Source organism: Myiozetetes cayanensis, unplaced genomic scaffold (assembly GCF_022539395.1).
Source record: "Myiozetetes cayanensis isolate MyiCay16 unplaced genomic scaffold, myiCay2020 scf23, whole genome shotgun sequence".
Taxonomy (NCBI): Eukaryota; Metazoa; Chordata; class Aves; order Passeriformes; family Tyrannidae; genus Myiozetetes; species Myiozetetes cayanensis.
In genome coordinates this window covers 2,940,680-2,952,727 of record NW_026087445.1, presented here as the reverse complement: position 1 = coordinate 2,952,727, position 12,048 = coordinate 2,940,680, and the positions used below count along the sequence as shown (strand labels likewise).

Genomic DNA, 12,048 nt, shown 5'->3' with positions numbered 1-12,048 from the left:
AACCTCACCAGGCTCCGTCCCCTGTGGGTGACAACCCCTTCTCTGCAGAGCTGAGTAAGATGGATGCTTTAGAGCTACCAAAAAAACCCCTCTGATATGTCTCATCATCATCCTGCTCGTCTCCCAGCACAAGTTTTCAAACTCCAAATCTCACCCTCTGCTTACAAAGCGTGGGGTCAAACTTGCTTCTGCTCACAACTTAAAGCTCTTGCAAGATCCTCGCCATCAGGGCAAAAAAAAAAAGTCTTATTTGCCACTGTGCGCTTGGAAACCACGATTTCTCCTCCATCCCTCACTCCCCTCATCTCCCCCTTTAGTACTCTGTGTTTTCCCTGCTGCCTAATGAGCCCTCCAGAGACCTGCAGGTATAAAACTCGTTACAGCTCCCTCCGCGTACCCGCATCAATAAGGGAAGGAGTGCAGAGAGAACTGGAGGGAAGCTGTCACTTTATTTCCCCATGAATTACAAACCACTTTAAAGTCTGGCATTCGGGAAAGGGCCGGTGAGAAATTGCCCCTCATACAGAGATAGGGGTTTTCTTTATGTTTCATGCCAGAAACTTGGCAAAGCCTCAGCTTAGGCAGTCAGAGAATTTCGGAGTCTGGAGAGAATGGGGAGCTGGGAAGGACACTGTGAGCTTGTCATATTCTCTGGACTTAACTTTCCCACTCATTTCCAGGATTTATTCTCTCGCTCTGTGTGAAATAGGAAAGTATAAAGTGGTGGAGATTTTTGGAGCGGCTCTCTACCCACAGCCAAGGCCAGATTTCAAAAATCCCGAACCCTGGGAGCACATTTAGTCATGTAGAGAAGCAAATAGACTGTCAAAGCTGCTCAGGACACGCTGGGGCTGTGTTGGCTGCTTGTTCTCCTTCGTAATGGAGTTCAAGTGTGTAAAACAAGCTCCTGCAAAGCCAGGGCCAAGTATGTAAAAATCCAGCAGTGCTTGTTCACGAACACCAGCAGCAACCTGGTGACACCTGATGTGTCAGCATCTCCCGACAGGTGCTTGAGCGTGTCCAGTTAGACCTTTACACCTGCAGAAACACCGTGTGGGCACAAGCACCTGGTTACATGAATTTGCAGGCAGGAGGCACGTGAGGGTTTTCAGGATGAGGTTGATGCATGTGTCTCCCACTGGAATCTCAGTGTGGGCACAAAACCAAGCAGCTGTTGGGTGCAGGGTGAGTGTGTGTGCAAGGTGCACATGGGTGGGTATGTCCCCAGCGGGGCACGCTGGCACTGCTGTGTGCTGGAGGACGCTCAGGACAGAGCGCTGGGAGCAGTTAATGCTGGCTGTGCATTTGCAGCAGGCAGGAGGGAGAAGTGGTGACCTCTGGAAGGGGCTGTGCTGAGCAGGCAGCTCTCGCATGCGGGCGAAGGGGCGGGGGGAGCGCTCAGCCAGCTCTGCGGGGTAGGGAAATGAAATACCCTCTGTATCAGCTTCTTTTGTCATCCAAAAGCAGCACAGAAAAAAATCCAGCCCCTGCCACCCAAAGAATGCAAAACACAGAACAGGAGGAAGAAAATAAAACCTGGTCAGTGCCCTTTCTCTCGCTGTCTGTCACATCTTCCTGTGTCATGAATCCCATTTTCAGATCAGACCCCACTGATCTGAGGCCTTTACCTTGAACTGACTTTCAATGGGAAAACACAGAGAGACAGCAACTTAGAGAGAAAGCCACCCCATTGCCAGAACAACATGCAAAGACACAACAAAATTCAGTAATTCTTTCCTAAAGGGCAGCATTCCCCATTTTCCGCCCTCATCAAATGAACCACAGGTAACGCCGCTCACTCTCTGCTCATAAACATTCAGCAAGGGATACAGTTAGTGGAGTTGTCAGGCACTGACCTTCACTCTCTGAGGGTTCATCCAGTGCTGGATGTCTTGCACAGTCTCGTTCACGCGCAGGAGGATGGGCTCGTGACTGTGATCCAGACATGAGGTGGTACACTCTGTGCCTGCACAAAACACGGGGCAGGATAAAGCTAAAGGATAAAGCTAAAGGGTAAAGCGAGCAGCTCCTGACCCTTCCAGCATCCTTCCAGCTGAAGGACAGGATTACAGCTCGTTTTTCCTAAATTGCAATTAGCAGTCAACCATAACTATCACATATCTCCAAGCCACACATGAAGTGCTGAGTACAACGCTGCGCTCAGCAGGAGACCGTGGGGGTGGCACATATTCCAGGGCCCTTTTGTATGAGCTGCAAATCTAGGTATTTCTCTGGCTATTAACTCCAAGAAGGGGGTCAGGCTTTGCGATTTTGGATCATCAAGAAAACGTGAAGGTTTTTCCATTTCAACTAATCTTTCAAGCAATGGGACTGATTAGGCAGAGGCTGTCAAACTCATCTCACCTATGACACGACAAAAACATACTGTTTGATCTGTCTCAAGTTTGCAGACCTCCAATAATAATCTTTGAGAGGGTGACCAAGCCTAGTGATATTGGAGATGAACTATCACCTAAGTCCCACAGTCGATAAGAAGTATGCAGAGAGGTAATGATGGCTTTGTTCACACATAAACCTGCTTTTTCTCTGATTAACTGTCATGCCCAGTGGGAACCCTGTCCTTTCTTTATTAAAACATGCTGGGATACTCTGCAGCAATATCCCAGAGCCCTGTGGTGACACAACCATAAGCCCTAGTGTGCTGCACCATTACCATTTCCCCCTGGAAAATCACTCTTGAATGGCACAGCTGCTGCAAACATGTCATTAGGATTTCTGCACTCCAATCAGCGCTGGGGGAGGAATTAATCTCTGCACTGGTTTGGAGAGCTGAACCTTTGGCTCAACACACGCCTCAGCCTGGAAGGGCAGATTAGGTGTCTGAGGAATTACCAAAGGTGTGTGGGATTCATAGTGGCCACGACTGGATGCTATTATTTCCCCCACCTGCTTCTGCCTTCTCACATTCTCCACATGGAGGAGTCAGTGGGAGCACTTGGAGTTTGTTTTGCTTTCCCAGGGCACGTGGTAGTGGTTCCAAGGACCTGCTGGATGAGGCCCACTGACACCACCCCAGTGGCAAACGAGTGGCAGGAGAGCACCTCCACAAAAGGCCATCAATCAGGCTTCCAAAAATGCAAAGAAGAGAGGAAAACCCCAATATCTGATGCCAAAAGGTGGTGCTGGGTGAGCCTACAAGGAGTGTGGTATGTCTCCATCTGCTGAGGATGAGCCAGAGGCTGCTGCGCCCTTGCTGAGCTCTCCAGGGAGAGCCATGCTCTTGTGGAGGGTCTGCCCCATGCATGCTTCACCTCCATGATGCTGTGTGGTCCCACCCTGGGATCAGGCTCACCAGTCCTTGCACTAGGAATCAGCACCTGCTGACAGCAACTGGGAGAAGAGCGAGAGCTGGCAGGCACCCTCTGCCTGAGCGGCCGCAGACCCTCCTGCTTCCAGCACTGAGATGCTCCTCACCAAAGCAGGAATTGGGACTCCTCTCCTTGCAAAAACCTGGCTAGGCCTGGGGGTAACCTCCCCTCAAGGGTAAAACACCTCGCCACATTAAGAGTCGCCACGCTCTGTACGCTCGCGGGGAGGAGCGGGTCGGGATTGTTTTGATATGTGATCTGTAATTGGCATCATTACAGAGCGGTGATCTCATCCAGGTCGTGTTCTCCTCCCCGGGGAGGGAACACAAGGAGGCTCGTGGTCCCTCGCAAGGCTGCGATATAATGAGGGAGCCGCGCGAGGAGGAAATTTCTCCAAGTTCAAAGGGACAGACGGAGGGAGAAGGGGGGATGGCAGGGGCTGGGAGTGGGGCTGCAGGAAGGGGCCTCGCAGATCTGTGTGGGCTGCAGCCAGTTCAGCTTCCACTGCAGCCCTTACAGCAAGGAGACCCCAAAAACCGGGGCTGGAAATACAATATAAGGCTGAAAATGCAATGCAGTGTGTACGATTCAGTGCGTCTGTCCCTCCCCTCTGCCTGGGTGCCATAAAGCAAAGCTGAGTATGTGAAGTCATCACCCCTTACCATGTGAGCAGGTACCCCAGAAGAAAGGGGGAAAATGCAACAGCTCCTAAACAACTGTCATACCAAAGGGGATGCTCAGCTTGTCTCACATTCTTTCTGGAGAGACCTGAATTATCCTGGTGCTGCGTTACCCTGTCACCTCTTTTGCCTTTCAGCCTCAGGAGTGAGGGTGTGTGCATGTGGTTGAAGGAGTGGGACATTACAAAAGCGTTAAGAACAAACACAGGTAGAGTCCCTCCCTGCATTTTGCAGGCTGGATGTGTCTCTGGCACAGCCTGCCGTGCTGGCTGCTCCTGAGAACCAGCAGGCCAAGAAGGTGCTGGGGGGAGGCTCACGCACCTATTCCATAGCCGCCGGCGCACTGGAGCTTCAGGTGGCTGTTGAGCTGGGTGGGCAGAGTGCACTGCCCCTGCATCTCCCTGCACAGGTGGAAGGAGCCGCTCCACGTGCCGTCCTTCCTGCAGTGAATCACGTTGCTCCCACGGCCCTGGGGATGAGAGGAGGAGACAACGAGGATGGTCACAAAAACCCCACCAAGGAGAGGCTGAGAGCTCAGACCTGAGCTGGGAGCAAAGTTCTGCTGGAACTGGAAGAGCCCCCAGTTGGGATGGGCAGCCCTGGGGGGCAAAATGGAGTTTTCTTCCAAAGAATAATTAAAAAAAAAAAAAAGGAAACACCTGCACTGCAGACAAACACGCACACACACTCCTCTCCTGTGCAATGCAAGGTCTTTACAACCCCTTGCAAGGCCTCCACTTTACAAGAGCCCCACTCCAGTTGCAGCAAAAGTGCCTTCACCCTGTTTGCCTTCTTTCTTGTTGTGGAGACATCGGTGTTGAATGCAGACAACCTTTTCCCTCTTCCCATTCTCTAACTAGTTACATCATCTTTGCCTTGAAAAAGAAAGAATCCCCAATGGCCAACTGAAGGAGGAAGGAGAGCGGGACACGAGCAGGGATGCTTAGCAGGGCAGAACGTGCTCTTTAGAGCTTGTCTGCCTTGAGTGACAGCAAGTGAAGAGGCTGAGACAGACACGCACAGAGGCAGGTGGGAAGGGGGGAAAGAAAATCCTCTGGTGTGGGAATGGGCAAAGCATAGAATATGACATTTCTCTTATAGCAAAGATTCTCTGTATGATACTGAAGAATGAATACCAAAGTCCGAGGGGAAATATCATGCCCTTTAAAAACAACAAAGGAGTGCACAGGCAATCTTTTGTCGGATCTATCCTCACGGCATTGGGGATTTCTGTGCAAGCTGTTCTGTGGGATCTGCGAGCCCAACTGCCATGGGGTAATGTGGGATGTTCAACAGGAGCGTGTCCAGTGGGGCTGGGCTCCAAACCTCCCGTGGGGACCTTGCTGGGTGGGAGAACCGTGCAGGATCTCTGCTTCTCCTCACCCGTTTTACATGCCAGGCACGTTGCCTGCAATCTACCCACCCTGCTCTTGGAGACTGTGCTGGGTATTTTTGGGGCTCCTTTAATGTGCTGTCCATGCTGGGGTCCCTGCAGGGCTGCTGAACTTTCTGGAGGAGCTCTGTCCCCTGATCCACACCCGTTGTTGCACAGGGCCCTGCACAAGCCCCTGGTACTGGTGTGAAGATGTCACAGCCTTCAGTATTAGTCTTGTCCTTAATATCCTAATGCCCTTTTTTTTTAATTTTTTACTCAGCTTTGTTGATGAACACAATTGTTTAGTGAGATGCAAAGTGGTCTTAGTGGCAGACTACTGCGTGGGACCTGCTTCCCCTTCTCTAGACATCTGGCCATTGCCAGAAGTAATAAGAAAATCATATGAAAGGATAATGGAGCAGATGGACTCAGGGTGTGATCCAGCTTGGTGATTCTCACCTAAGGGCCAGTTTGGCAGAGACTGATTAATTTAGATCTGACTGTTCATATGATTTGTGCACAATATTCAGAAATGGAAGACCCTTGCTCTGGTGCCCGGGGAGGTACCTGCTTAAATGACCATTACGTTCCTGGTGATTAAGGGATGCTGGATGTACAGCCAAGTAATGATCTTTCAGCGTGGTGACAAAGCCAGGAATAAATTGCTAAATGATAATTAAGCACAATTTGCTGGTTTAGCAAGTGTGAGGCACTTCCACTGCAATTTCCATGCCAGGGTTCAAGCATGATTCTCAAAGGTGAGCCATGAAACCTGATTTATGTTCCTGGAGCTGGCTGTGCTTGAGGGTACTATTGTATAGTTTCTGCAACATACTGAGAGATCCCAGGATATCCATTGCTATAGTAACATACTGTCCATCATTCCCTGACCTGCAAAATCTCTTGTGAAAATCCCTGCTGGGTTTCTTGCTTGGATGCAACGTGTATTATCACCTTATATAGCTGAGAGAGACTTAGTGGGGTTTAATCCTTAAATAATTAACACCTCTCAAGTGGTTCTGGCTTGTGCCAGAAGTCCTCCCCTCTTTTTCTGTAGCCTATTTTCTGGGATATCTGAAAATACCTTTCTCTGCAAATCCCTCTCTCAAGATGTTATCTGCTCCTTTGCCCAAGGTGCTTTCACAGCTGAACAGTCACTCACAGTGAATGCAGACATAGCTGGATCTCTCACTTTCTAGAGCTCACTAACCCTGACTCCACTACTTGCTGCTCTTTGTGTCCACCTCATTTAAAAGTAAACACAAGCCCATTACACCAGTGCTGGTTGCCCTGGCGGCCCCGATTTCCCTGCACTGGCAGCGATGGCACCCAGCGATGGGACACGGCCTCAGCCACCCTGACCAGTCTGAGCAAGTGGTAGATGCACAAAGCCCACAGCTCTTGTGTCCCAGAGCTCCCACCAGAACTGCACCCACACCTGCAACTTCTCCTTTCACACAGCTCATAACCCCCTGTAAGAGTTATACAAGGAAACCTTTTCCAGATGCCCTGAAGTGAAACACCAGGGCTCTGCCTGTTGTCCCCGTGGAGAGGGCAGGCCAGCCTGGCTGGGAAGAGGGGCAGGCAGGGGCTTTTAACCTTAGGAGCAAGTATCAGAGGTGTCTTTCACATAATTGGTCCCTTTTTAAATGCCCTCAGAGTCTGGAATGATATTAAACCACCTGTGACAGAGCACCCCCTGCTCCCTGCAATGCCTGTAGTACCTGCAGCTTCTACATCCCTGCTTTCTCTTCCCGAGAGTATGGAGCAGTACCAGCACTTCTGGGAGAAGTTACTTATCTCACAAGCTATAATTACCTCTGGTGAGGAAAACTAGGCATTTCCAACAAGATAGTAAAGGGCAGACCTTGTTGTGTCGGTGAACACAGCTCCTAGGACACCAAAGGCAACACACTGATTTGTGCCAGGTGAGGATCTGAACCCTGATGCCAGGAAAACAAGTTTAGAGATAGTTCACCTGAATAGTTGTAATCCCTGTAGCATTAAATTACCATATGGCACACAGAAATATAGTAAGAAGAATTGGAGGGAAAAGCAAGGTAAAACAGAATGAACAAATGGGATAAGTTAGGATAACTCACACCCTACTTACTTTCATTCATTGCTCCTTATTTTCTAGTCAGGTCATAGAGACACTGAGGTAGATCTTTTAGCCACTTATTGTCCAAAAACATTAAGTCAGTCACTGCTAGTCCTGTACAGGTAATAGTTAATACTGTTACAACTGCCATAAAAATAATATTTCCAGACTCTTCACACTCTCCCTCTACTTTATTTTTCCCTTCTCCATCTCTCTGCTCTCAGAAGAGCTCAGTGGCACTCTGCCCCTCCAAGATCAGGATCCTCAGGGAACCTTTTTGGGCTGAGGTAATTTGGATGAGAGACACTCACCGCCTGACTGTCATCATCCTCACACTTGATCCGGCACTCGCTGTTGAACTGGAAGCCGTTGGAGCACTGGTAGAGCCCGTGGAACTTGGAAGGTGGAGGGTCACAGGTAACGGGCACACAAGCACCTGGCAGCCACGTGCCATCCTGCGTGCACTGGATCTTGAAGGCTCGCCTTTTTGTGCAGAAAAAAAAAAAGACCCTTTAGCGAGTGGCTGAGTCAGCTGAGAGCCTCTCCAGCCTCTGAGCTCCGCTAGCAGGTTGCAGGGGATGGGTGTGCTTGTGCTTTTAACACTCGGGGAACAAGTTGTGAATCTGCGTCATGAGGTCTCTGAGCAAAAATAACGATTATTTGCAAAGCCAACATCGAGCTGCCCAGCCCAAACTCCTCTTTTGGCCTCGGACACACCGCCCTAGAACTCGGCTTCCCAGGTTTGTGGGCTGTGGTTGGTTTGAAGTGGGTTTGTGCAGAGTCAGAAGTATATGACAGCACTAACCCTTTCCTGCAGGGTTTCAAAGGGGACTCCCCAGGCTGCATATCAAAGGGGTGTTTCTAAGGTAAGGTCTGTTTTTTGAGCACTGGTCAGGATTTTCAAAGAAGCCTAAGTGAGCTAGGTGCCTAAATCCCCTTGAAGCTGCACAGCTATCTGCATGAAGGAATTGCTCCGTGCTATTCCCCAAGGCACATATGGTCTGTGATAAACAGCCCATCCCTTTCCCAAAATCGTTTTAACTCTTGGCTTTCTGAATCAGACTGACTGCAAGGCTTTCGTCTTTCACGTACTTTCTCGATTTTCTGGAGGATCCAGGGACGTGGTAACCAGGTTTGCATTTGTACTTGCAAAAGGAGCCCACTTTGTGCTTGTCTTCTCGGCAACGAGAAGTCTGGAGATCTGCATTAGGGACGACGGAGGGTGCTCGGCACATCAGCTCACACAGGGCCTCTGGAAAGGACCACAGCCCATCCTCCATGCAGGTCAAGTTGCTGTTGTTTCCTGAGAAGGACAGTGAGCAAAGTTAACAACGTTCAGCGGGACTGCTTTCCTTTGAAATGTCATTACACCCGTCATGTATCAAAAGCCACCTCAGCCGGTTTGACAAATTCAACTGTGTATGTCCTATGTGCTTTCTCTTCCTAGATGATGGCATTAAATCATTAAGGGCTCTGTTTTCAGATGACAGGCAGGCAGTGCTTATTTCAGGAAATGCTATAGCATAGGGGAAGCCACACGGGCTTTGTCATCTTTTGTATTTCTCTTCCTTATTTTGTTCCTCTCTGAAAGGAAGCTTGTTTCATACATCAACCCCCTCCTCTCCAAAGCCATTGCTTTAACAGGGGGTTTGGTGCCATCACATTCTTCAAGCTGCTTCTGTGTTATATCTCTTCCCTAAAGCTGTCCCTTTCATTTCAATTTGGAGCCTTTTGGAGCAGCATCTGTTAGTATTAGAGTCACTACTCCAACACAATGAGGAGCCATTCTCAGCTGGGGACTCTCAGTCCTTGGGGACTACTGTGATAAATACGATTCATAATACTCATTAGAGACTCATTTTCCTCAGGAAGCTTTCTTGGCCAACACCTCAAAGGTAAAAGGTACAATAGATCTATTTGCCTCTGCTATGACCTACTTGACTTCAGAAGGTTAAGCTAAAAGTAGCCTGGTCTCAGTGTATTTTACATTCTTTGTTATTTTATACCATATGTTGAAAAGGAATAAGCTTTTCCTAAGAAACAAAGCACAGCTATGAGCCACTAACCCTTCAAAAATCCCTAATACTCCATTGAAATCCCTGAGCATTGCTGCAGGAACTCTGCTCAACCCACAAGGCATATTTTCAACAGTGAGCCAACTCCGGAGTTATCCGAAATAATACTGACAAACTGCTAACCCCAGAGCAATGCCATCTCTCTGCAAGGGAAGGAAGAGAGCCGGGGCATGAGGCTGGAATTCAAAGAAGAAGAAAACAAAAGGCTCTGGAGGGCTCAGGAAGGTATGTGGAGGAGCCCTCCTGCCCTGCCCTCAAAGATAAGAGAAGCCGCATTAAATCAGCCCCGGCTTTGTCTCTCCCCTCCCCAACTGCAGATGATTGCAGAGGTATTTTGTGCAGAAGGGAGCTCTTTTCTGGAGCACCAGCATGTTCCTCTGCTCTGACTCATGCAGCAGCTCTGCAGACCAGCCTGGTGATATCATACTTGCCACTGCAAAGCGATAAGCTGTGACATTACCAACAGTGGCTGTCATGACGTCAGTGATTGAATTAGGCATGAGTCATTCTCCAGAAGCTTAGTGGCAACATCTATTAGTCATCACCGATGGCTGGACACCAAGTGGTGCCTTTACCTCACGGCTCTCGGCGTTTCTGGACAGAAGTGAAGCGATGCTGCACGCCAGAGCTGCACCCCCCGAGCTGGGGGTGGGTTATCACCCCTCCAGCTACCCCTGCCTGAGTCATCAGCTCTTGTTGGTCATGATCAGTATCACTGTTTTCACTGTGTGCTCAAAGAATTTAAAGCACTTTAAATGAAAAAACATCTTTTGTTAAAGATGACCCTCTTGATACATGAAGAGAAAAAGGGATTTTTTTTTGGTAAGAAGTAGTCTTAACTTTCCCTTAACTATCCTTTAAGTAGTCTTAATTTTCTACTTGTGACTATCTTCTGTCAGAGTTAAAAAGAATTAAGCTATTTGGTTATATATGAAGAAATCAACATATCCTTTCACTGAAATGAAGTATACTTTCCATGCCTTCCTTTCCTGGGGTTTACAATGAGTCCCAGTAGAAAAGCTGATACTACAGGTACAATAAAAGAAGCCCTTTACAGAATTTGTTCCTGAGTTGACAACAGCAGTTAAGATTACTCCACTGCAAGATGACAAGTTAATTTGGGTCTAATGTTCCTTCAAATTAACAGTGGTATCTTCTTGTTTCCTGAGGATCAGACCAGAAAGGGTGATGTGCCACTGAGCAGAAGAGTTGATGGTGCTGAGAAGAGGATGGGAATGTTAGCAGAAAAGCAGCAGGGAAGAAGATGAAGGAGAAAATGAAAGAAGGCAGCAGTGTGTTATTTCTAGGAAAAAAAAAAAAAGAAAGAAAGAAAGAAAAAAAGAGGAAAGTAAAGACTCCCAAACAAGAAGAGGAAAAAAGGGTCAGAGGTAGAGCAAGATGAGTGTGGAAAAGGGGAGAGGTGATGGTGGATTAGGTAAAACAGTGATGGGGATCTGCACCACTGGGGCAGTCTTCTGCCTTTCCAAATACATGGAGGAGGCATAGAAGAGAGACAGACATACAAAACAGAGAAGGCATGGGAAAGAAGATGAGAGAGTTCAATCAGATTTATCCCCATGACTTTTCCATGTTTTGGTTGTATGGAAGCAATATTCACTGTCATTACTGCCCAGCCAGCCGCGATCAAGGAAAGGTCAAAGGAAGGTAATAGAGAGATGCAAAGGAACTTAACTTCTAATATAAATAAACCTTCCACAGAGTCTCATAATTCTTCATACTTAAAATATCATGAATAATTCTAAAACAACAGCAGCAGTAACATATATTACTCAGAGCAGTCTGTGTTAGCTGTGCAGTTCTCCCCAGGTCACTGCACAGACACCCTCTGGTACCTTTCAGAAGAGCAGGAGGTCGGCAAGTGAAGGAGCATTTCTTGCCAAAGGTGGTCCCCTCGCTGCAGTTGAAGGTGGCTGGGTAGACGTGGTACTGGTCTGGGACACCACAGTCCACAGGCTCACAGGTCACCTGCTTGTTCCACTTCCCATCCACACAAGTCATAGTGATGCTGGACTCCATCTGGAAAAACATACATGCCTACAGCCACCACAGCCAGCAAGTGAGAGAGAAAAACTATTCCAAGCCTAGCAACAGCCATTTCTTTGGCTCACAAGCTAGGCAAAACCATGCCTGGCCTCTGCCATCATCTTTTGGACAGGGCAGCAGCTCCTAAACCCACCAAAGTGCCACGAGAAACAGTGTAAGACAACCAGGATGTATTTCTGTCACCTCTGCAGTGAAACACCACAGTGCTTCCATACGAGGAGCAGAGCACTGCAAATCATCCAAAATCTTGTCTGCAAGGCCTCCTGAGACAAGCAGGGCACATGCTGTCCTGTCCTATGTTTGGGAAGGAGCACACAAGCCTGAGCTGTTGGAGCTGACAGCTGTCCCCCATCCCTGTCACCCCTGCGGTGACACAGCCACTCCAAAGGGATCCCCACGTGCTTCTGAGTCAAACTCACTCTTG

General features: G+C 48.6%; 1 protein-coding gene across 1 annotated transcript in view; it reads right to left on the bottom strand.

Annotated features, from left to right (window-relative positions):
* PAPPA (pappalysin 1) overlaps nt 1-12,048 on the bottom strand; it is a 177,626-nt gene that overhangs the window by 26,360 nt on the left and 139,218 nt on the right. Inside the window, exons 15-19 of the mRNA XM_050319756.1 lie at nt 11,414-11,597; nt 8,578-8,788; nt 7,797-7,968; nt 4,331-4,478; nt 1,857-1,966 (exon numbers count right to left, since the gene is read on the bottom strand). Coding sequence (XP_050175713.1) covers nt 1,857-1,966; nt 4,331-4,478; nt 7,797-7,968; nt 8,578-8,788; nt 11,414-11,597 — 825 coding nt within the window. The remainder of the gene's footprint in view (nt 1-1,856; nt 1,967-4,330; nt 4,479-7,796; nt 7,969-8,577; nt 8,789-11,413; nt 11,598-12,048) is intronic.